The 24,844-nt window shown below is 44.7% G+C and overlaps 1 protein-coding gene across 1 annotated transcript in view; it reads right to left on the bottom strand.

Annotated features, from left to right (window-relative positions):
• Positions 1-11,814: 11,814 nt before the first annotated feature.
• Positions 11,815-24,844, bottom strand: part of ADAMTS17 (ADAM metallopeptidase with thrombospondin type 1 motif 17) — a 150,721-nt gene continuing 137,691 nt past the window's right edge. Inside the window, exons 22-23 of the mRNA XM_021552577.3 lie at positions 14,609-14,786; positions 11,815-12,500 (exon numbers count right to left, since the gene is read on the bottom strand). Coding sequence (XP_021408252.2) covers positions 12,349-12,500; positions 14,609-14,786 — 330 coding nt within the window. The 3' untranslated portion in view covers positions 11,815-12,348. The remainder of the gene's footprint in view (positions 12,501-14,608; positions 14,787-24,844) is intronic.

Raw genomic sequence — 24,844 nt, forward strand, 5'->3', positions numbered from 1 at the left:
GCTTTGCTGGGATTCTTCACTGTCAGAAGCTGCTTTACAATATTCCCAGCTGTTCCCCTAAGTATCAGCTTGGACAAAATGAAAGGCAAATTAATTCCCTTGGGTTTCAAGGACTCTGGGAAGTCACTAATCGGGTTCCTGCTGAGCCAAAGGCAAGGAAGAACATTGTTAGCAACAATCACAGAAAATCTTCTCTAATTAGAGCCATGGAATGGGAATGTGCTTCTGGGGAAACCTTTGTGTCTCTCAGGAGCACATTCACCACAAGGAGCCCCAGTGGGCAGTGGGGGCTTTTATCATAGTGCCAGGGATGTCCTCAGCTGAGAGAAATTAAAAAAAAAAAAGGACACCAAAAACTTCATTAGCCTTAAAACCTCACCCTCAGTCTTTGTCTTGGTCTGAAAGGGGAGGAAAGTGTTTCCACTTGTTTTGAGGTTGGTGTTAGGAAACTCTCCTAAAAGCCAAGGGCCAAATGCTGCTCTTTCTCTTCATGAAACAGACCCAGGGAATGGTCAAAGACACCAACCACACAGGGAAGACTTTGCAGGTCCAAGGCCTGAGTGCCAGAAGGGAGTTTCACCATGGTGTCCTCCATGAGAAGCTGGTTTCAGGGTCACACCCACAAGAACACACTCAATGTGGGATGTGGGTGCATGGGAGCAATATTGTCCATGATGCCTGGCCTTCAAATCTGCCAGAATCCTGGGAAAGCCATCCCAGGATGCCGTGCTTGGAGTGCTAGAATCAGAGCCTGTACGTGAGACAAAATAAAAAGGGAAGAGGAACCATTAGAAGAATTAAAGGGACACATGAGCAGATGAAAGGTGCAAAGTGTCATCTTTTATGTTCCCAGGTGGGACATCACTAGCAGCAGAGGGAATACCACAGAGAATCAGTGGGAAATGGATCAAGTAACCCCCACCTCACCCCATTCCTTAAAATGCAGAACCAAACAAATGCTGAGCTCTTGCTCAAAGCAAAGCACAATCCTCTCCTCTCATTGTTACCTGTAACCCAGAGCCCGTGGAAGCAGCTACTGTGAATTAACATGAGAGAAAGGAGCTGGATTGAATTTGCTAAGGGAGACAAAAACCCCTACAGGCATGTTGTTAAGAAAGAATGAGCACTAATTCTGTTTATTCTGATTAGCCTTGTTTGATTGTGCTTGATTGTGCTTGCCCTAGGAAATGTAAGAGCTGGTGGGGATCATATCAGCAAAGAAAATCAGCAAGCAACAAGTTGATGGTTTAGAGTTCATGCAAACATCGTGCCAGCCACTGAACCAGAAGAAAAGAGTTGGCTCAGAGGCAGCCACTTACCTACTGATAAGACCCTTTTGGGGAAGAAATCTCAGAATGATGTGGAGGAGAGATGGGAAATTGTGCTGCAGAGCTAAGCCAAGCAGTCAGCAAAGAATATGGCATTGTTTGAGTTTTTCTTTGCTTTCCTCCCTGTTCTTCCCCATTTATTATTAGAACAAAGAGTATTTTTGCCTGTAAAAATCTTTGTGCCTAGAGAGGTAACACTGGGGTGCGCTCCTGCACCAGAGCTGAACTTCTGGGTAGCTTTGATTCAACTTTCTGGAGAAAATCACAACAAAATTCTTAGCTATGGATCTCTATATGATCATTATCTCAGCTTTAAACTCCTACATTTGAAACTCCTTGTTTGTGGAGACAAAATACATCACCATGGTTTCAACTCACCAGCAAGTCTCTCCCAGCAGCGGCTCTCTGTGGAAATGTCAGAAGAAGGAGATCAGGTCCCAGGTGGCCAGAGAACACAAGCTGTGGCTGGCCAGGAGCAGAAGCTGTCAAACATGAGGCATCTGGAGAGGTGAGGAAATTCAGGACAACTTCTTTGTCCAGCAGATAAACCTTCCTGCCTTTTTTATTACAGATGTGATGTGCTTACAGATGTTCCCTGAAAGGGGCAGCAGAGACCAATCCCACACGATGAACAGAGAGAGCCGTCCTGATTGAGGAGAAATAAAAATAAAGAGCAAGAATTATTTGCAACATTTCTTTTCCTTGGCATACAGAGGCTCCACCAAGTGTCCACTCAAATAAAAACAGCTTGGACCTATACAGGCCAAACTGGGGCTGCTTGGTAGAATCTTGATCAACTCTGTGATCCCTTCCTTCAGCTGCTTTTGAGAGGAGGGCACCAACCCTGCCCAAACATGGGTGCTGGGCGTGCAGACACTGTGGAGCTCTAGATAATGCACTGATTAACACCTATATCACTACAGCAGCACAACAGCCTTTGGGTTGGCAGGGGGATCGGTGTAATTTGGGAAAGGTTCACTAACAGGCTCATGAGTACCTGCACCACAGCTCATCACTAACAAAATTTGGCTCCCACCTAACCCTGAAAGAGGGAGATGAGGGAAAAGGCTGATTAAACTATCAAGGTTCCCATCAGTCCATGCTGGTGTGAAGATGTGAAGCAGGGAAACCCACCTTGGACCACCTTTACAATCTCTCCAGGCTCTCCTGAACCACTCAGAGTTAATTCTAGAGCTGATCCAAGTTGCTGCCTGGAGAAGAAGGCACAGTTATTGACCTGCAGCAAATCCCATATGTGTTACTTCATTTAAGTCTCTTCCCCCAGCCTGTCCTGTTGCTTTAATTGCCTCATGCCCCTCTCTAGCACTGTCCACAACCCCCAGTCCAAGAGCTGCAATCATAGGACAATACCACAGGCACAAACCATGCACCAGTCTCTTCATCAAGGATTGGAAAGAGACCTAAGATTTGAAAGCAAGGAGGGGCCAGTGTGAGGTGAGAAGGCAGCAGAGGAGCCGTGGCAGCAAGAGCTTTATCAGGAAACCAAGAACCCTCTCTGCTCCTGCTCTCAGGATAGAACAGCACACCAGCAAATCTGGCTGCAGACTGAAATCTTGGCTTCCCCTGAAGCCAATGGCAAACATCCCACTGGCTTCAATGGGAGCAGCACTTCATGCCAGATCTCGTGCTTCCCATTCCTCTGCCGTAGCCATGAGAGCAAAGCTTCCCTTCCAAGGCTGTGTCTGCAGCTAGAGCCTCCAGCAGCAGGAGAATGGCTCTCCTTGCAGCCTGAGAAGTATCAATAAGAAATGAAATTATGACTATCCTAAAGAACAACTTGCTTAGAGTTATGGGGCTCTCTGAAGCTATTTCTTTCTTAAAAATTCCCCTTAGGCTTTAGGTGCCCAGAGGGTGTCCAGCAGCTCAAGCACAGCTTTTGGCTGTGATGAAATCACGAGTGGGGGAAGTGGTTTGAGCTGGTTTATTCAACTATCAACATTCATCTCTCCCAGTCTTAATATCCCTCATTCCACCCTTGCTCACACAGTGGCACCTGAACACAGTGGAACTTACAGCAGCACAGCAAACAGGCAGGAGAAGACCAAGTTTGCCCACTTTGTTTTTACCACAACAGATCTGATGAAGGAAGGGTTGCTGGAAGAGCTGTGCACTGACCACACAGGGCTCTACGTGTGCTCTGGCACGAGCATCCCTCTGCTGAGATGAGCATCTTGAGACCCCCGAGCTGTTTGTGAGGTGGCAAGGTCACATCTCTCATTTCCTGAAAATCTTTGCTTTCCTTGGCAGAAATGAAGGACTTTGTTAGGGAAATCTTGGTGGGTGTTTTGTGATCAGTCAAGCACAGCAGATGACTCGAGGGTGTATACAGGACCTCCCATCTTCTTGATGTAGGAAAATGATTCTGCTTGCTCCAGAAATTCAGGAGTCACCAGCATGGTGCTGACCACCTGTATTATTCCTTAGGTCACACGGCATGTCTACTGGACAGATTGATGTCTGTACAGCTGACTGTTTGCATATCAATTCTAGAGGCAAAGGAAATTCTTCAAATCCCAGAGCACAAATGTGCACTGCTACAGAAAAGCAGGTGGAGATGTGCCAAGTTACAGCTCCTTAGCTGCTGCCCCTGTAAGGAATGCCCTGCAAGGAAAACTGGAAAATATTTCATGAAAGAGCAAAGATAACACAGGACAATCTGGCAAAGGGTAGAATTTAATATTAATGGCTTTCCTTTAGTCACTGTATTTCCTGTTCCTAAGTTAACCCTCTAAAATCAGCCATGGTCAGAAAAGGGCTATAAACTTTTGCACATCTAAAAGGTCTTTCACTGAAAGATCTCAGAGCACTTTGCAAATGTCAGGGACTGTGTATTGATGGCTTTTCCCTGAGGAGACCGTCCATGCAGCCAGTGGGCAGATGCTCCTTTGGCTGCTGAGGCCAAACACTGAGAAATTTGGCTACTCTGTAAGAACATCCTCCTTCTTTGCCTCCCAGGTTCCTGTCATCACAGGAACCCAAAAATGAGAGGAGCTGGGCTTCCCTTGAGCTCAGCATAAAAAATCCCTTCCTCGTGGACAGATGGGTAACAGACACACAGCAGGGATGTACTGGTGTCATTTCAGCCAGGCAGCCACTTTAGGATCTTGTCCCTGCAGATCTCAGGGTTCCATGGAGACAGCTCATGGCTGTGCCTGGCTCAGCTGCTGGAGTACCTGAACATCACCATTGAAGCACACTGCAACTCTCCTTGAAGGGAGCTGGAGCAGCCCCACCTCCCCACCCTTCCCTGCCAACTGCTGCTTGCCTGGAGGAGTCCAAAATGAGTCCAAGCAGATAACAGATGGACAATGTGGCTCCTCAGAGTCCCGGGGTCTTTTGCTCACAGGAGATCCTTCTATGCCCACCCACATCTTCCTCTAACCTGGCAAAGTACCTGAATTTCTGAGCTGACTTGCCAAGAGAGATTTAGGCTGGAAACCTCTCTAGAAAGATGTCTCTCATTAGAAGCAGGGAGCTGGCTGGGGCACAGAGCTGGGAGAGGAGAGTTACTCATTCCTGCCTCACACTGGGCCCTTCAGACACTCTCCTCTCCTGCAAGATGCACTGTTCTGTGATTGCTGGCAGAAATTAATGAGCAGAGCTGGTCGAAAAACTTTCCATCAAAACAGTGCTTCTGCTTTGCCAGAAGATAGTTGAAAAATTAAGTGGAAAAATTAAGAGAAGAGAACCTAGGTTTTGGCTGACATTGTTGGTCCAAAAAATCCAAAACTTGGGATTTTTTAGCCAAAAATGGAAGCATTTGGGGAAGGCAGGGGAGGAAAGGGAGGTGCCTGGCAAGATTTAGTGATACCCTGAAAAACATCTACAAAAATTTTGACAAATATGAGGGTGTTTTTGTCAATTTTATCTTTTTTTTCCCCCATAATGAAGGATACTTCTGCTTTTAGAACCATTCTATGGGGAGGCTGAAAACAAATAAGTTTTTTCTTTCTTATACATATGGCATCAGATCCCCCATAGCTTGTGGCATAAGCACAGGCAGCAACTTCTCTGGAGAGCCAGAGCAGAAGGACCAGATCTTTGCTAGGAGCTGCCCAAGAGCTGATTAACCCCAAAGTGTAACTCTCAGAAAGGGACACACGCAGAGCTGGTGCTGCTGTGAGTTTGTACAGCTGATGGGAAGCCTCGATAACCTCTCAGCAGCCTTGCACACAAATAAACTGAGCCATGGAGACAGCCAGAGAACAGAGCTTGTGATGGGAGGTTCTGTGCACACAGCTGCTGCAAAACCACCCGTGCTGAACACTCAGGCAGCCACACCACAGGCAGACAGTTGTTGTTTCAGGAGAATGGCACATGAATATCCACAGAAAGCTCTTTTCCCTCTTGCTTACACAATAATGTGGTTTTCCTTTTCCCCATTTAAAACTGTTTCTTCAGCAAAACATGGTTATGAAAAAAAAAAAAAAAGAAGAAAGAAAAGACAGAATCTTCCTTACCCTCTGGGAAATGTGGCTGACAGCACTTCTTGGGCTGTGTCACTGTCCCCTCCTCATGCATTGGTGGCCAGTGATGTGATGGGGGGAAGAACCCACGAATGAGAGCAGCTCCAGGGTAATGGTGCCTGAGGAGAGCAGAATTCCAGCAGGGCCCTTCTTCCTCAACACAAACCCGGGCAGGGAACAGAGCTGACAGTGCTGAAGCCAGCACAGGTGGCACCAGCTCTGTGAGAAAACCAAATGTTATTGAGCAGTGGGGAGCAGGGGAGGTTTCGTTTATAGTAATTTTCTATGGAGTCAGACCATGATTCTGGACAGGATTTCTGTTTTAAACAACACCTAATCTTTAAATTCAGTCTAGATGTGGATTTCATACCTTTTCCTGAATGGGAGCAGCACTGGAGGAAGCAGGCTCAGGAGTTCTGATGTGTCCTGGCAGGGAACTGCTGCAGGTCCCCTTGCTGACAGCCCAAGCTTGACTCTCATCCCTGGGGTTACAGTCCCAGCCACTTCCACCACAAGCAGCTCTGGCTCAGAGCCCCCAGAGTGATAAAAGACTTCTTGTGTGATCATCTCAGGAGGGAAGTTTGGTACTAAACAAAGCTGCAGTCTGGTTGGGTCCTTTTGTCATCAGAGACAAAATCAAGGGAAAAAGTGCAGAGCTGGGGAAAGAAATGGAAACTGAAAAACATTCAAATAATGTCTTTTCTAAGAAAATTTAAAAAGTCCAACCCAAGAATGGCTAGTCTGGTTTTGCAGGAGAGGCTGCACTGATCTTGGTGCAACATGAAAGACTCTGTAAGAGGATTCCCTTTTTTCACCAGTCCCTCAGCAGTCCAAGTACTTTCACTCCCTGTTTCCAGAAAGGCTCCAGTGATGCTGTAGAGTGCAGTGACCTTCCAGAAAGCTGTCAGTGGTCCTTCAGCAGCTGGTGGTTTGTGGGGTGGTGGAGGCAGCTCTGCAGACTGGTGAGCTGCCAGTGCTCTCCAGGTGAAAAATGAATGTTTTCCTCCATCCCAGATCACATGGAGAGCAGCATCCCATCCCTGACAACATCAGAAGTGTGAATGCATGGAATGTGAGCATATCTTCTCTGCCTGGAACTCCACAGCACACTGGTGTTTGCACTGACACTCTCCAGCAAGAAGAAAACATCCCTTTCCCCCATGGAAATGCTCCATGTGGTGTCGAGGAAAGCACAAAGGAAGATTTGGTTTTCCCTCTACCAGAGAGCAAAGTCCTCAGTGGTACTCTGTGAACATAGGGCTGATGTGGGGATAAAGTGTGCCACATTTTGGAAGAAAATTTCCTTCCAGAGCAAGCAGGGTGCTGCCAGCTTGCTGAAAGAGACAGCTGAGGCTGCTGTGGACACCAAGAGAGTGAGGGGAGCAGGTGGAGCTGGTGGAGGCAACTCCAAGGAGTGGAGATTTTACTTTCCTCCTGATCCTTCTGTGCCACAGCATCAGAGCCATCTGACCCCACCTCATCTGACCTTGGCTGAGGCATCTTAAATAAAAAAAAACAACTGAGCTCACAGGGAAGGGCAATGGTTTGGGTAGAAATGGGGATTAGGAATTAGAGAAAAACAGCAAACGGCTACATGTAAAATAGGCAAAGTAAGTATATAATCCTACTGGATTTATAGGAGAGATATTGGCACATACCAGGAACATTTCAAGCCAAATGTATGACAGCATTCCTTACACCCCTCCCACCCACTGCCATAGCCCTGCTTAATGCAAAGCCCTTTGGCTTCCCCAGGCTTAGAGCTAGGTTTTATTGTTCAAACAGGTCAACAATTGCAATCAGATGTTGACTGCAGGCACGACACAAACATGATGATGTGTTAATGTACAGCACCACTTGGATGGAGTTTCTGCAGTGTTGCTGTGTCCTGTGCAGGGTGGCAGCTGGGCTGGATCTCCCAAGGCTGCCCTGGAAGCCCCTTGGTGTTGTGCCATGAATCCCGTGTGAGATCAGCAAATGATCTCTGTTATTGAAGTATAAACTCCATTTCTGGAAATCCCTGTGGGAGGAGGGCTCTCACACCAACTCTGCTTTGGTTTGCTATAAAATCAGAGAATCATTTGGGTGGGAAAAGACCTTTAAGATCATCAAGTCCAACCCAGCACTGGCAAGTCCAGCACTCCACCATATTCCTGGGTTTTTGAGGCTGCTTTAGAAAGACGCTGCTCCCACCTCCAAGTGCCCTTTTAGCAGGAATTGAGCTGGAGTGGGATACAGATGATGGCATCTTTGTAAGGCAGGCTGGGAGAGGACCCTACAGGTGTACCTGACTGCAAAATCAACCTTCACTGTGCTGGGGGGGAGCTAACAGTACAAAAGATTCTGGCTAATGCCTACAACAAAGACATCCAAAACACATGGCACTGAAGTAATTCTGTTTATTTCACACCAGGGGAGAGTGCAGCTAGGTTATGCAGATACCTTCCCAATGGATGGGATTGTTTTGCTCCAATATAAATTTCCACATGCTCAGCACTCTTCATTGTCAGGGGATGCCTGTGGAGCTGCTGCTCCCTCCCAGCTCAGGCACAGCAAGAACAACCTTCCCCAAAAGCACTCTCCGAAGGAGAAGCTCCCCCTCCCCACAGCCTGCCCAGGCACACACAGAGATATCCCAAACACAGCCTGGCATGCTCTTCCCAGACAGGAATCTTCTACTTTGTGTCCCTGACCACAGACCTGGCAAGGCATCATTCAGCTGTTAACATCCCCATGCTTTATTTTGCAACCTGACCAGGACAAGACCCATCATTTCTTGGTTTGTTAGCACACTGAGAACTCTGAGGTGACAGAATTTTACTGCCAAATGACTTTTACACCGACCACAGCAATTAAACAGTTGGCTTGGATTTAACCAAATCCCAGTCTCAGTCCAGTATTACACAGATGCATAATGTATCATTTACAGCTTCACTCATTTCTCTTAATTTTCATGCTTTGGGTTTGCTTTGTATTTTTGTTTCAAGTTCAGAAACCTTAAAGTTGTTATGGAAAAAATAAAATTTATTATTCAAAATATTCAATTTGTTAAAAATGGAATGATCCCCCCCCCTTTTTTTTTTTTTGGCTTTAATTTACAACTGGTTCCTTTAAATTTGACTGTTTTTTATCTTTTTCTATTTATAACCAGCACCAAGAAGAAAATTACCATGGATACAGTACATATGCAAATTAGCTAATGGAAAAATATATACATTTCACTCTGTAATGAGAAAACTTAAATGATATTATTGCCATGGAGAATATATCCCTGTATTATAATAAAATATCAAGCAATAATCGACTGCTAAGATTCTTTTCCACTGACAAAAAATAGCACCATACATGAGATAGTGAGAATCTACACTCAATAACACAATTGTGCAACTAGAAATGTACAGTACTTTAGTAACAGTACAGAGTATTGTTTACAATATGAAAATACCACCACTGTAATCAAAAGAGCATCAATTGCTTATGAACAACTAAGAAAAGTATTGTTGTAGATACACTGAAACAAACAGCTTTTCTTTTCACCAGAATGTGGGAACTGAGGGCAGAGCATAGTTGTGACTTTATTGTAAAGCTCCTATAAAGTGATAAAAAGCAGAAGTGCAGGAATATTGGACAGAATTAGATTTTTTTTTTTTTTGTTATTAGTTTTCTGGCTGTTATGTGATGGGGTGGTTGTCACCATGTGAAGTAAGAGAACTGAATAAAATTGAGCTGTGTTGTGCCATCAGTTCTTAAAAATGTTGGGGAGGTTTGATTATAAAAAATAAAAGGTTAATGCATGCTAATCTGTGAAAGCAAGTGAGGTGATTTTTTCTGAGTGCTCATACAGTTGAAAAAACTCCTTGTAAATTCCTGTTTCTTGAGGTAGGACCCAGAATTTGGACCTAAGTGTCTGTTGGGTTCAGAACCCAGCAGGCTGGGTGAGGCCAGAGGTCTAACCAGCCCAGCACCCTGTCCTGGCCAGTGGCCAGTAGTAAATTATTACTAAAAACCACAAAACCTAAAATCCTTCCTCTCCTATGTCCTACCTTTTGCCTAGAGAGGGTCACAGATCAGCACCAGAAGGAAAACGTTCCTGCTGTGGAGAAGCACCTTTGATTCCCAGCAATGATAATTCACACAATTCTGCCAAGGTAACAGAGAAAATGTTGCCCATGAGAAGAAAAAAAAGCAAATCCCAAATGGAATGAGGGGTGTCAGGGGACTCGGGGGTGGCTGTGGGGGCAGCAAGGACAGTCCTGGTGTCACTGCAGGCTAAGGGGGAAACACCACTCTGAATTAAGAACATAAACCAGGTCCTCTGGGCTCTGTCTGATTTCTTGGAACTGTCTCATCAGCAGTTCTTCTACGTGTTAATTTGCCTTATTGAGTATCACCTGGTATTGTCCAAATCTTCCCTGTCACCCCTGCCAGCAATTTTCCCTTGATTACTTCCTAAGTACTTACACAACCTCCCTGCTGGGCAACAGGGGGGTAATAACAGAAAAAGGAGGTCTAATCCCGATTATAAATTGCCAAAAAAAAAAAAAAAAAAAAATCCAGTATAACAAAAACCAAGCTGGAATCATTTCCCTGATAGAGAAAATCATCTGAGGCATTGGAAAGCAGATCTGTTTGAGACAGGCACTTGAGGAAAAAAGGTGTGCAAAGTGCCCTTGTGCATCAGGCCAGCCCTGGTGCACACACACTCATTTGCACACTCACAAGCACAGATGTAAATGTGAAGCACACACAGGGTCTGTTGATGAACATTATCTCCCTGTGCTTGAAAAAGTTAGCCCTTATTAAAATGCTAATAGGTTATTCCAGTGAGGTCCTGGATATGGAAAGAATGGTACTAAGCAAAAATTGCTTTAAAGACATGTTAGGTGCCAAGAGTCTTTATCCTTCCTTGCATTGACAAAAAGAGACAACAGCAACAAAGACAACCTGGGGCCAGGTGAGAGCTGCAAGCCAGCCCGGCCCAGGGGCTGGGGGAGCAGCTGGGCTTGGTTCTGTGCTCAGCTCCAAGGAGTCAAACAGTCCCACGCAGCTCTAGAGAGAGCACAAAGCTGCAATTATCCAGAGGGCTCTGTTCCTGTCACGAGGAGGGGGCTGAAACTCAACCACAGCCTTGGGCCCTGGCAAGGGAATGAGCCTTGTTGGAGCAAGATGTGACAGGGAGACACTGATGAGTGTGACAAGGGAGGGGACAAGCCCTGCTCTGGGCAGAGCTCCTGTTTCAAGTCTCACATCACAGAGAGGAGTCTGGTTTAAAGTGCAGAGACATGGCAGAGGGTATTGTGTGTGCAGCACCTGCAAGTGCTCTGACAGCACCAAACCTGGCAGCACCACAGAAGTGACACAGGGAGCATTCAAAGACAGCAGTGGAAGTCTGAGCCCTTGGCTTCCCACAAGCTCCAGGTTACAGTTTGAATGTCTTGTGTCCCTGGCTACTTCTGGTTACTCCAAAAGCTACATAACCTCAGCTGTGTAAAAGAGCCCAGAGATAGAAAACACCTGCTCTGCTCCCCACTACATCCTTTTCATAAAGATTGTTCCAAATTCAGTTTCTGTTCCAACCCTCTCCAGTTTCACAGTCCTCTTATAAGAACCAACAGTCTCATTATCTGATTGACTTCTAAAAACTGGAGAGAGCTTAGGCCAAGCAATCCCTCAGTGAGCTCTACTGGATGAAATGATTTCTGGCTTCTCCCATCTCATGTAAATGGTTCTTGTTTAAAAGTAACTATCTATGGCTGTTAATAAGCTTCCATTTCATTAAGCTCAGAGAAAAATTAGGTTTCATAAAAGAAACTCTATTAATTCTGGGGAAAACATAAAGAGGATTGTTTTTTAAAATTAGAAGGAAAAGCACCCCCTATTAGTGGCTCTAAAAATATGACTTGGAATGTTGTATATAATTGTACTGAGTTTTCTATAGGAAATTCAGAGATGTCCATCCTCTGCTATCAGTTTTCACAAAAAAAAAAAATCCTCTTTTACAGAAAATCCTCTCTTTAACTAAACCTTTCATTTATGCATGTCTCTCCAAGCCCACTCTGCAGTGGGATAACTGCTGGGATTTGAAAACAAAAGATAAAAGCCAAGATTAAAAGATTAAGTAATGTCTCTACCTTTGCTGAATTATTTTGCTAGAGGCCTTCCTCCATGGAGGTACCCATAACCTTATCCAATGTAATCACTTTGCAACTCTTGTCCTTTTCTTTAATGGTAGCAAGCCATCCAGTGGCTGGTGATTTAATATATTAAAAAAGCCTTAACAAAAAATGTGAGGATGTCAAAATATTCAAAAATTATTGGCTCCTTGAGATGACCCTTTCTGTGTGGCTTTTTTTAAGGTGGATGGATAAGCAGATGACTTTGGTATCCAGTCTGTAGGATTAGTTTCAAGTCTCACTGGCTGTGCTTTGGGATCCACCGCGCTGTAGCAACTCATGAAGTTCCAGTACTCAGACCTACTAGTCTGTGATTTACATACAAACAGCTGGAAGACTCTAAGGAGTGGCACAGGTTCATTAACTCTTCTGCTGCATCTTGTTTGCATAAAAGTCTCTGCACGTCTGGCAGCAGCGCTGGTACCACCGCATGTCCTGGCACAGGTTCTTCTCCCGGATCACCCTGCAGTACACTGTCCACTGGTCCCCCGTGCACTTGTAGGTGAGGGCAGCTTGGGAGGAGACAAGAAAGGAGAAACTGCCAGATTAGCCAGGGAACAGCACTGCAGGTGTGACCAAAAGCCCTGCGCCCGAGGGGAGGGAGGGCCACGCTCGCTGCCGGCACTGGAGAGCAGGTGAGGTTCTCTCTGCCAAAATATCGGGCTCTTGGAAGTGCTTCCTTCCTTCCCTGACATGAATGGGGGGTGCAAACCTCCTCCTGTTGCACCTGTTTTGTCTCAGAGGCAAACAGGCCTGGATGAACAAAACACCCAAAGACGCAGCCCGGATTTAAGGCCATGAACTCCACACTGCAGTCAATGGGATGGAGATGAATAAATCATACACCTGGCAAGAACACCCAAGACAGACCTTATGAATCTGAGATGGGAGAGTTCACATAATAGAAACTAAGCCACAAACAAGGCCAGGACTAATATTTCAGAGGTCCGAGGTCCCTCATAGTTTGTGAAGGAAGACAGGAACGAAATGACACGATAAATCCCTCTGAATGTGTCATCAGTAAGAGATGCTGGACACAGACATAAAAGCCAGGTGAGGTGAACTCCACATTTAGATATTTTTGGAAATGTTATCCAAGACAAGAAACCATTCTGAAGCAGGGACAAGGCAGCATAGGGTCTGTAGACTACTAGAATTTTTTTCTTATTTTCTTTTATTGCTTCCATTGCAGAAAACAGAAAATTCTGTTTAAAGATAATCCAATTAGAATTGTTTATAAGCAAAAAGAGCAAAACAATGATATGTCTTTCCACTAATATCATTGTTTCTGGCCCTGGTGATTCCAAGCCTGGATTAGAAACAAAAGCATCCCAAATTGCTTGCAGATTATTTTCAGCAGAGACTTGAGCCTCCTCAGTCTTCTAAACACATGAGCATTTTATTGCTTTGTCCTAAAATGTGAATTAGGATGGATTTTTTGTCTCATCAGTGTATCCAGGGCTTACTTCTCAAATGAAATGTTTTTCTTCCACTATGCTCTTAGTGCTAAAATATCTGGGAAGTACTCTCATACCAAAAGAGGATAGAAACCCCTCAGCATGAGTGCATTTGCAAGAATGAAAGTCCCCATTTTCTCTTAAAACATCTGGTAAACTTTGGGGAACAATTTTAGTTCACAAGCTTTAAGTCCAGTCCAAGTTTAAGCGTTATTTAATACTGGACAGCACCATTAGAAAATGGTTCTCTATTATTTAGCAGCTCTGTGTTTTCATGTGTGTTAGAGGTTTCTTAGCCTCTAAGATCAGCTTTAAGCTCAGCTGTGACAGAGGAGGCTGCTCTTTCTGGTAACCTCTTTGTGTTTACAACCCAGCCTCTTCTACCAAAAGGGGACAGGAAGCACTCATGAGGCTGGGTCAGTGTAGCCAATGCCTTAATTTGGCTTCATCTTACTGGTGATTATGTGTGAAATGTAAAGAAACCAACTTGGTTCTTCGAGCTGTGGTGGAACACACAGGGCTGAAGTTTGGAAAAATATATATTTAGTATATTTATATTTTTATCCCCTTATAAACCAATGTGGAAAATCACGAGATCCCCACAAATTTGTATTAACAGAGGCATTCTTAACTAGTGTGATGTCTTAAATACACTGTTAGGTGTTTCAGGAGACAGATGGTTATCACCATATTCTCTTCCCAGCCAGGGACACAAGGAATGCAGGGAAGGTGAGGAGGAGGACAGTGACAGAAACCACAGGGTCAGGAAGAGGCTGGATGCTCTCCTGCCCCTCTGGACAAATCAATCCATCAAAGCACCTGTCAGGGTCACGTATTTTCTTGGGACACAATGAATAAATGATCCTACTTCACACTCACTGCAGCACAGGCAGTGTGTGGAAGGGTTTGTGGTGGACAAAGATGGACCTGCCAGTTCACTCACCTGTGATTGATCAATCAATCAGTTAATCCAATCAATCACCCACCATTTGTGAGTTCCTGGTGCTCTGCACCTGGGCACAGCCTGAAGCAGGGCTCAGACAGGACCTACCCACACCAGACCTTCAGGCTGGAGTCTGGCTGAGCCTCTCCTGATTTCTGGCCCTGGACAATCACTGCAGCCCCCTGGGCAGCTGGCACCTTCCCCCAGGCCCCCGACTCACCGAGCCTGGGCGAGGTGATGGTGTTGACGTTGATCCTGTCGTTGCAGACCTCCTGGTGGCACTGCCTGTAGGCCGCGGGCTTGGCCAGCGCCGGGCACTCGCTGCCGTGGCGCCCGGTCACTTTGTGCATGCACTGCACCACGCGCGACTGCAGCCCCTTGCCGCACGTCGAGGAGCACTGCAGGAGAGAGCACACTGAGCACAGAGCTCCCATGCCACAGCACAGCAAAAGTCACTGCCAGAGCAGGGGGTGCAGCCACTGTGCTGCTGAGGGCTCGCAGCTGGGGCACCGCGGCAGCCAGGGATGCTCCGTGTGGCTGCTGCCTTGTCCATGATGGTTTTGCACCTCTGTGAGCAGAGGAACTCACCTGGCACAGGGAAGGAACCTGTTGTCTTTCTGCCCTGAGTTCACCTACTCTGTCATCTGTGGAGGCCCATGGGGTTCGAGAAGGTAAAAATGCAATTCCCCCCACCAGTCATGAAGAGGCAAAGCTGAAAAATGTGTAATGCTTAATTATGAACCAGCAGCTTCCACCTCCCTGAGAGGGACCCGGTGGTTCTTGGTTTAAAAGCCTTCTCCAGGACTTGGATGGTCTAACAAGGCTTCCTCCACAGACAGGATGACCACAGCCAGGCACTGACATCAGATAAATCCCAGGATTACAGCAGAGGCTGGCAGCTCCTGAGTGCCCAGACCTCTGAGCTCTGTTCTGGAGAGAACGCATCAGGTATTCCAGTATTCACTCCCATCAATCCCTGCTAACTGTCTGGCACTTGCCTGTCCTCCTGGGAGCAATTGCAAATTGTACTCATGAGTTTTGGCTGCTATTAGCCAGGAGGCCCAGCCTGTTCATATGCTCTCTTTGTTGTCATACAGGCAGAGTCCCTCCCTCTCCCTCCCTCTTCCTCTGGCCCAGTCACTCGTGATTTACAATGTCCTACTTGCACGCTGTTCAATTTTAATAAAGCAAACACAGTGAGCACAGGGAGGTGCAGCAGCTGGAGTCAATAAAAGAACCTTGTATTTAACATAAAGAAACAATGGCTTGCAAGACTTGGGTAAGATTCCTGTTTGTGCTAAAGCCACACACAAGCAAACAATGGGGGAGAGGAGGAGGTGAGGGAAAGCCCAGGAGGTATTAACAGAATGATGTAAAAAAAGGTCATGTTTTCTGTCCTCTGCTGTTTCTCACCAAAGTCAGGGCATTGGAGCTTTCTCCCTGAAAACCACCATCACCTCAGGGAGGTAATTCTCAAAACAGAGATGCCAAACACTGGAGAGGTTCAGAAGATGGGCATCACTGAGATTGGACTGAAGTCCAGGTACAAATCCTGTGTGTGCAGTGGGGATGCTTGTGAGACCCAGATCCAAGGGCAGAACATGTGGATGCACACAGGCCTCCACTTCTACATCCAAGAGGGGTGAGTACAGCAAAGCTGTGGTCATTTTGACCTGGAAGTATCACAAGAAACCCTTGCAGTTTGGGTTTTTTTTGCTTTACCATCTTATTTCAACTTAGGTTCAACACACCAGTTTATAACAGCTATTTTTACACGTAGATTTTTCAGGTGTTGAATTCACACAAAAAATTTGATTACTGTCAAATAATACCTCAGCAATGGTTATAGCATTTAGGATTATGCTGAATGAACCCTTCCCCTGCCCTATCGTGAGCTATTCCAAAAATCAGGAATTAAAGTCCCTGCTTCAAATCTCCTTTACAATCTGAATTTATGCAGTGAGATCTGGGCACTACATTAGTTTTGTGTGTCCCTCAGCTCTTTCCCAGCACTGAGTGCCCTCAGTGACTTCCACCAGCCTGGAAGCCACTCAGGCATGGCCACTGTATTCAAAGTGAACTGTTTTCATCCTGATAAATGCAACTATTAGGCCCTTCCACTTCACCAGTCAAATGCAACCTTTAATCCTCAGGATTTCAGTGGCACTTTTAGTCTTCACAGTGCTTTACTAATCTTAATCCTCCCCAAACTCTTTGCTTTGGGAGGGGAATTGTACATCCATTTTGCAAACAGAATCACTGTTATCACACAGGCATTAAATAACTCAGGCCATGGACTTCCTTCACATGATTGTAACAGCGAGCCTGAATCTTCTGTCTCTAGCTTTTAAGACAGGGACATGGGGAGAAAGAAGGGAAAAAACAGGGGGGACATGGGGAGAAAGAAAGGAAAAAAGGACCAAACCAGCATTTTTCTCATAAGGTGAATTAGGTTTTCAGGTACCAAGACACAAACACTCACCTACCTTTATCTGTGTCCCTGTCTCTGCATTTGTTAACCAGCAAGGAGGGCAAGCAGTGAAATGTTTTTCCACAGACACTGCCAACTCCAATCCTCAGACAAATAACAGCAGAGCTTTTGCCTGAAGCAGTTTTATTCCTTCTCCTGGGAGACTGGGATCATCACCTATGCTATGCAATTAGTTTTTCACAGCCAGCAAGACAGATTTTAACATCTTTCTCGAACTCTTTAGGGCTTGGCAGCTAAAGGAAGGTTGGACATCTGGCTTATTTTAAGACAAAATTTTCAACTCAGTACTTGGATAGTCTCTTTCCTAGGAATTTCAATAGGAAATAAGAATAGATACAAAATACATACAAAGGGGGGGATTGTTACTCGTGCTGCACTATGAGAAGAGGACGTCATAAAAGAGGCATAAAAATCAAACTCCAACAGCACAGCAAATTCCCATAAATACCTTCTCTCCTTCTCTGGACAGCTAAATGCACTGCTAAGGACACTCTGTTCCCAAATGTTTGTGGAGCAAGGAACCATATCCACAAAACAATTTTCAGAGAAGACCCTCCAGCAATGTGCCTCCTCTGGGAAGCTGGGGCTGGGACAAGGGGTTGAGCAGAGATGCTGCTGCCAAAGGAAGAAGTGGATTTTCCCTTCCACCAGGCACTGCCAGTGGTGTCACCATCACTAAAATGCATGTGCAAAATGCGCAGGATTTAACCATAATGCCCTAAACTGACAACACAAGCACTGTAAACTGGAAATCCACCCCCATGCAAAGATGAAAGGGTTGCGCAGCACTGTAAAATGGAGGTGGTTAATGAACAGCTACAAAAAGTGAAGCTAATGAGAGCCCCTGTAACTCCCAGTTCAAACACTGCTTAGGAAGGCAAAAGCAAGACAAAAATGCCTGCATTCACATTCTTTGGCAGTAACATGCAAGCCAGTGGGGATATCCAGAAGGAAATAAACTCACAAATTGTCAAGGCAGCAGCTGCATTCAACAGCTTAAAGAAGATTTACTCACTGAAAAACTCTAACCTTAGGAGCAAACTATGATTTTTCAACTGGAATGCTATTTCCACCTTAGGATACTGATATGAAAGCTTGAAATCTAGCAAAGGTGCTGACAGATGTCTAATTGCTTTGAAAGCAAATGCCTCAGGAGAATATTAGGTATTAAAACAGAACAAATTTACAAAAAGTGCTGAGATCTGTCAGGGCCTTCATCAACTCCTGGTCTACAAAAGATAGCCAGAGAAAGAGGGGGGAATGAAAATGACTTAAACCAGGGCAGGGCTGCTGCTGTGGGCAGCACAGCAGAGTCCAAAGAATTCCTCTGCTGAGGCTTAATGGGGGCAGAAAAGATACAGATTTACCAGCACAGACACAGGTCTAGGACTCAATGGGATAATGGATCACTGTTGAGGGCTCCTGGGAGGCTGGGATAGATTTCAGACTCCAGGACACCTTCAGAAATGTCACTTTTCTAACCTCCAAGGGATAGATGTAATTATTTTTTTGGTAAGAGACTTTTCCCAGCAGAAGCAGATGCAGGTCACAGCATCCCTCCAGCCAATCCTGAGCACACTCCAGTATGGAGAGGGCTGCTCTGTCAGAGGGAGATCCAGTTCTAGATGACTGTCATAACTAAGCTGCAGGCAAGATAGGCTTTTCTCTTTATTCATCATTTTGCAGTCATCTGATGTTTAAAGATACTGGTTTGTCCCCAGTTTGCTGGAAGTTGCTGAAGCCAAGGATAACACCATGGCTAAAGCTCCAATATTGAGAGATAGAGTCATGCTTTACTGACTTCAGAGTTCAAGTATTCAAGGCGTTAGGGTAGAGTGTTTTTCCCCTCGGGGGTCTTATTTCTTGCCTCTATGAAAGTCAGAAAGACAGCAAGAGAAGTTCCTATTAAAAACATTCTAACACAGCATCTGAGATGAATGACAAAGGTCCTGTAATTGCTCCCTTCCCGGGACCTTAATAGCACACACATGTGTGCTGTGAAAGCCAGTGCTCCACACACCTTCACATCAGGCTTTTTATGAGGATCACTAATTTAAACCCCATAGTTCTAGCTGAAAAGCAGTGTGCAATATGCTTTCATAAACACCAGGTCAACTTTCACCATGGCATCATGCTAAAGAAAGAAATATCTGTCTTTTCACTGATAAGATCTAATTAGCCCAAAGCAAACTGTAAGCTGTTTTTCAAGCTTCCTTGTTCTTTTATTTTCTTTTTTTTTTTCCTTCTTTTTGAACCCCAGATCTGTAAAAGAACATATCTGGTCTTGCTTACAACAATCTTTCATTTGGAAACTTTTGTGAAATGACTGATTTGTTTAATTTAGCCAAGAAGAAAAAAATGCATACCCTTCTGACTCAGTATGGGAAGAAACAATAAATTATGGCAGCAAATGCTCGTGGCTGATGTGACAGTATCTTAGCAGGAAAAGAGAAGCAATTTTTGCGAACTGCCTACAGCTGTACTTTCAAACTGCACAACCCCAAGGAACAAGACCTGACCAGCACATCCAGCATGTCTTACTGCATAATTAAGCTTGGCTTTGCTATTCTGAAAAGTTCCATTGTGTACAGAGTTCAGACATTAAAGGCTGAACACATGAATATTCTGGGTAGTGACAGTGCCCGTAAAGTACTTGTGCAGTGGAGCCCAGGTGGATGCTGATGAGAAAATGCCATTTAATCCAATATTCCAATCATCAGAATTTACTTCTCACAAGATTCAGCAGGTCACCTACTGCACTTGTGCCATGGTCGGACCTGTAGCAGAAAGTGGAAATACTACAGAGCTTATTCCACCAGGACAGCTGCAAAGACCTGATGGTGAAAAACACCTAATGCAAAAGGCATTATCAAGGTAATTTTAAATAGCTCCAGTAGTAATGGACAACTATGGGATCACAGAACTCAGGTCAGGCTGGATGCTGGAGAATCCCTCCTGTTCCCTCGGAACAGCGAGCTGCTCCTGCTGAGCCAGGCTCTCTGGGCTCACATGAGCTCTATTCCCACACCAAATGTTATCCTGAGAGGACATCCTGGGAACTGAAGCCCCACTGAATGCCTTATTAGTTACTATTAGTTATTCATCAGTTAATGATCAATGCTCCCCAACACAGTTTATTAAAATAAAGTAATTAAACTAAGGACTACTTTGGGATTTTTAAATTTCAGCAAGAGGCTGCTTATCTCTCACTCAGTCCTGCCTGAGCCTTTTATAGACATGGAGCTACCCAGCTCTGGCACGTGTGATGCTGGCTAACACTGTTTCACCTCTTTGCACAGTCAGACTGGTACTCATTGCTCCTTAAAGATGTTTTGGGAGATTGTCACCTTAATGGCTTTGTAGTCATTATAAATCTCAAAAGGTTACTGAAAATACTGCAAAATTACAGCAGTCCCCGCTAGCAGTACGTACATACTGTGTGCTGTAGGTATTCAAGGGGAAAATCCTCTTCAGACCAATACTACAGAATTTAAATAGTGAATTACTACTCCCCATATTTTCAAAAACATGATCCTGGACATTGTAAGATCTCACAGTAACTCAGAGAAAATGAATGCCAATACTTGAACAGGCTTGTCTTTCACTCTTTCTCTTTTTTCAGTTTAAAAAACAAGAGTAAAAAAATCACAATATAATTTCATTTCCAATCCTCTGGTCTTGGTGGAAGGCTTTAACTCTCCATCAAAAAAAAATGCACTTAATGGACCAGGCTTTTAAATAAAATATCAAAAAAGAGAAGTTACTCTTCCAGTTAATAAGATCACTGGAGGCTGTATTGGAATATGAGACAAAAACACTGTGGCAGAGCGTGCTGCACTTCAAACAAAACCCTGATCTTTCTCAGTGTTCAGATCAATCTGATCTTTCTGCAGCACATTCTCCTTTGCTACAGAACCTTCACAATAATTTGTACCAGGGATGTTCCCAGAAACTCCAGCAGAGATGAGCTCTGCAATTTGTTGTGCAAACAAGAAGCAGTTTGAAAGGCACAAACAGGACTTGGTTTCTGCAATGCCCAGGGGAAGGACATGGCCAGCAGTGCAGTCAGCATCTCCTCCTTTTCCATGCCCAATTCCACTGGGCTGGCTCTTAGCCCAAGCCTAGGCACAGGCTCAACCCTGTTTTAGTGCCATGTCCACCTCTGCCCACAGCTAAAGACCTTCCACAGATGTGGGGACAGGCAATCACAGAGCAGAAGGGTGAGACTCATCTTACTCAAGCCCTGTTCAAATTCAAGGCTGTCCCTGGCTGGTAAAATCAATTTTGGGCCATTTGATCTCATCTCCTGTAGGGAGGGGTGTTTTGAGATTTAGCTGTTGGCAAGAAAGGCTCTGGTTTGCACATCAGTGATCATGTGCCAGAGGCACAAACCACAGGGAACCACAACTCAGAGCAGTCATGGGGCAGGACTTAGGTCTAGGACAGATGCTCTGGCTCCTGGCCATGTCTAGGACCACAGAAGCAGGGAATTTGACTACTAAAGCTTGTTGGATCCTCTCCTGTCCCACCCAGCTCTATCACCTTCTGGAGAACAACTGATGTGCACCAGTGAGGCCTGTGAACAACTTTCCAGTGTTGCTGAAGGATGTGAGGAGCCATAAATCACAAAGCTGATCAGTGGCAGAAAGGGTCTGTCAGCTTTGATGTGCCACTGCAGTTTTAAGCTACCACCTCTCCTGCAGAGTTTTCTCTCAATCCAACAAGAAAAGTTATTTTCTCCAAGGTAGAAGAAGATGAACTTAGTTCTGACCTTTATGAAGAATAACCAAGCTGTCCATAGCTTATCATAAATAGATGTCAGGTCAAGCCATGAATTTGTAATGAATGTTAGAACAAAGGGCAGTTTTGCTTCTATATTTGTAACAGCTTTGAATACACCTCTCAAACCACAGCTGTCGTTGATTTACTCTTCTTATTATGTAATATGAATTAATCATTAAAAATGAGGCACATAGAGGATTTTGTTGATGTTCCCAATCATTTGAAGCTTGGAAAATATGCCTTCCTGGCATTGGGAGATTGTATTTTTGGAAAAAAAGCCCCAAAACCCAACATGTTTTTTGGTGTACTGCAAGGCTGGGGGTTTATCTCTCAGAGAGTAAGACCTCCTGTAATCCTGCCAAAACAATTAATTTGCAATTACAAATCCTTGTTACCACCCACTGTGATGAATGACTGCTGATCATCAGTGTGAAGCACCTCAATGTCTGGCCCAAAGCCAGTATTTTTCTTACAGGAAATTAGATTCTTTTCTCCTCTCCCTACTGTTAATGTCCTCCTGGAATGAGAATCCACCTCCAGCATTTCACAGGCTCAGCAAGTTCTGTAAAGGAATTGGCAACACTTGATGCCCAGGGAGGGCAGGTGGCTAAGGGTGATTTTGCAGACGTGCTTTATCACTATTGACATTATTTGGAAATAAGAATGTTGTTTAACATTACACTTTGCCAAGCTGATCCTTACTGATGCCTTCCAGTTTCTGGAGTGTTCAATCTCTCTGAATCCAGTGAAAGCTGTGCCAGGTGGTTATACAAGATGTGAAGTAGTAGAAATAGATTTTTCCTCTGCTTTCTCTGCTAACTGAAGCCCAACACAGATTTGCTTTCTCCTGAGAGCACAAATCTGTGATGGTTCCTACCCAAGACCCAAAGATTCTGCACAGCCCACCAGGTCAGATCCTGCCGTGCATGGCATTGGCATAAACCTGCACTAACTCAAGTGCCTGAATTAATCTGGGTTTACCCTCATGTAAGAGAGACTGATATCTGACCCAGTGTGCTGAGTGAGATCCTTGGCCTGTGGCCAGTGGGTTGTAGGGAAGAATGAAAGACAGTTACCCTGGATTTACACTGGGTTATCTGAGATTAATACAGGCCTTAGTATTTACAGAGCACCTACTGTAACTGCAAAGAAAAAAATATGGCAAAGCCAACATGCTACAAGGCCTCTATGTGTCTTTCTTCTTCTAAAACTCTTTTCATTGGGCTAGGTAATATAATAGGTTAATGAACTAAATTGTTGCCTCAGGGACAGAAGTTTTATATTTAAACTTCCACCCACAGAGCTGAAAATACCGCTTGTGAAAGTCAGAGCTAATGATGGAGCTTGTGTGTCTGGCTTGTAATTCCACCTTTCTTGATACAACACCAGTGAAATGGAGAATAGTAAAAAAAATGAAACTGGGAGCCCTGAACCATTCTGTGCTATTGGCTCCATATACAGAACTTTAGTCAGGACAGAATTTGAGGCACATGAAATAGAGAAACAATTAAGTAAAACTGGAAATAAAGAAAATTCCATAAAAATCTTGTGGAGAATTGCTCCTTTTATATAACCTTGCCTCCTCAGTCACCAGGCAACTTTAGAAGAGTCCAAGGCACAACTGGAGGAAAGGAACTCCTAAAATGTAGCCTTTGCCTGTACAAAATTAAAAAATTACTAAGGTTGGAAAAGACCTCCAAGGTCAAGTCCAGCCTTTGACCAAACACCACCTTGCCCACTAAACCCCAGAACCTGAGTGCTAAGTGCTGAGTACTAAACTAAGCACCTGAGTGCCACATCTGCTTGGTTTTTGAGCACTTCCAGGGATGGTGACTCCACCACTTCCCTGGAGAGCCTGTTCCAATGCTTAACCCCTCTTTCAGTGATGAACATTTCCCTAATATCTAACTTGAACCTCCTTTGTGCTATCTCTGGTTGTCTGGGAGAACAGCCTGGCCCTCACCTCAACACAACCGCTTTGAGGTGGTTGTGGAGATAATATGGACTCCCCTGGGCCATCTTTTCCTGCCTTCTGCTGGAGCAGAAGGGGAGAGAGGTGAGGACATGGGGCAGCCTCGGGTGGCTGAAAAGCAGCCCCTGCTGCTCACCTTCAAGCACAAGATCTGTGTCACCACCACAACTCGCCAACACCTCCAGCTCCCCACATCACCTGGGACACGTTTGCAGTGACTCCAACACCAGGTCCAAGTCCTGCAGCTGCTCCTTCCAGCACAGCCTGGGGCAGGGAATGGTGTGGAGCTGGGTTGTGTGTCCTGCTCAGCTCCCCAGAGAGCCACACACATAAAGACATGCTCTGTTCTTGCAGGAATGTAATCCTCAATGTAAAGTTTGTCAGCAAAAATATAATTCACTGTGAAAGAATGGACTACTGTCTTGCTAAAGCATCAAGAGGCACTTTTTCAGCAGTCTGGGAGTCTGAGGCAAGTGTTGGGAAACTGAGCAACCTGTGTTTGTTCCTCTGACCAGCACAACTACAACAAAAATGTAAAAATGCTTCCAGTGCTAGAACATTTAACAGCTCAGATTTCAAACAAGGAGGAACTATTTCAAAGCAGAATGACTGTATGAGATGTTTGTTTCTTTAACTGAATGCAAACTGGATGTGGAATTTCCTCTTGGAAGAAAGGACTGAATGGGAGATGGCTTGGACTCCCTTTTGTATATTGCATCATGTACAAAAAAGGATGATATAATGAATTGCAATTATGAAGAATCCAGGCAAAAATAAAAAAAAAATATTTCAGGTTAACACCTTCAGTGGGTCTTGCATTGTGCAAATCATGTTTCTATTAGGTTTGAAGACTCTGGGACCAGAAGCAGTTTAGTTATGAAACTTGTATCACTCATGCTGAGATAAATACTAAAAATAATACTTATATCCCTTTAATAATGGGTTTAAAAGAGAAGTGGCAGCAGTGTAGAGAAGCTGAAAGTTTAGTAGCAGTGGCAACAGAGGTCTAGTAGCAGAACAAGTCTCTGTCTTTAAAATTCCAGTCCAGTGGGTTAATCTCAAGCACTGGACTAACAAAGGAAAGCTCAGAGCCATTTAAAATAACTTTACAAACCTGGCCTTGTGTGTTCACAAAGTGAACTGGATATATCAATTTCTTGTGCAACACTTGAAACATGCTGCAAATATATTAAGAATATACAAACATAACA

The sequence above is a fragment of the Lonchura striata genome, chromosome 11 (assembly GCF_046129695.1).
Source record: "Lonchura striata isolate bLonStr1 chromosome 11, bLonStr1.mat, whole genome shotgun sequence".
NCBI lineage: Eukaryota > Metazoa > Chordata > Aves > Passeriformes > Estrildidae > Lonchura > Lonchura striata.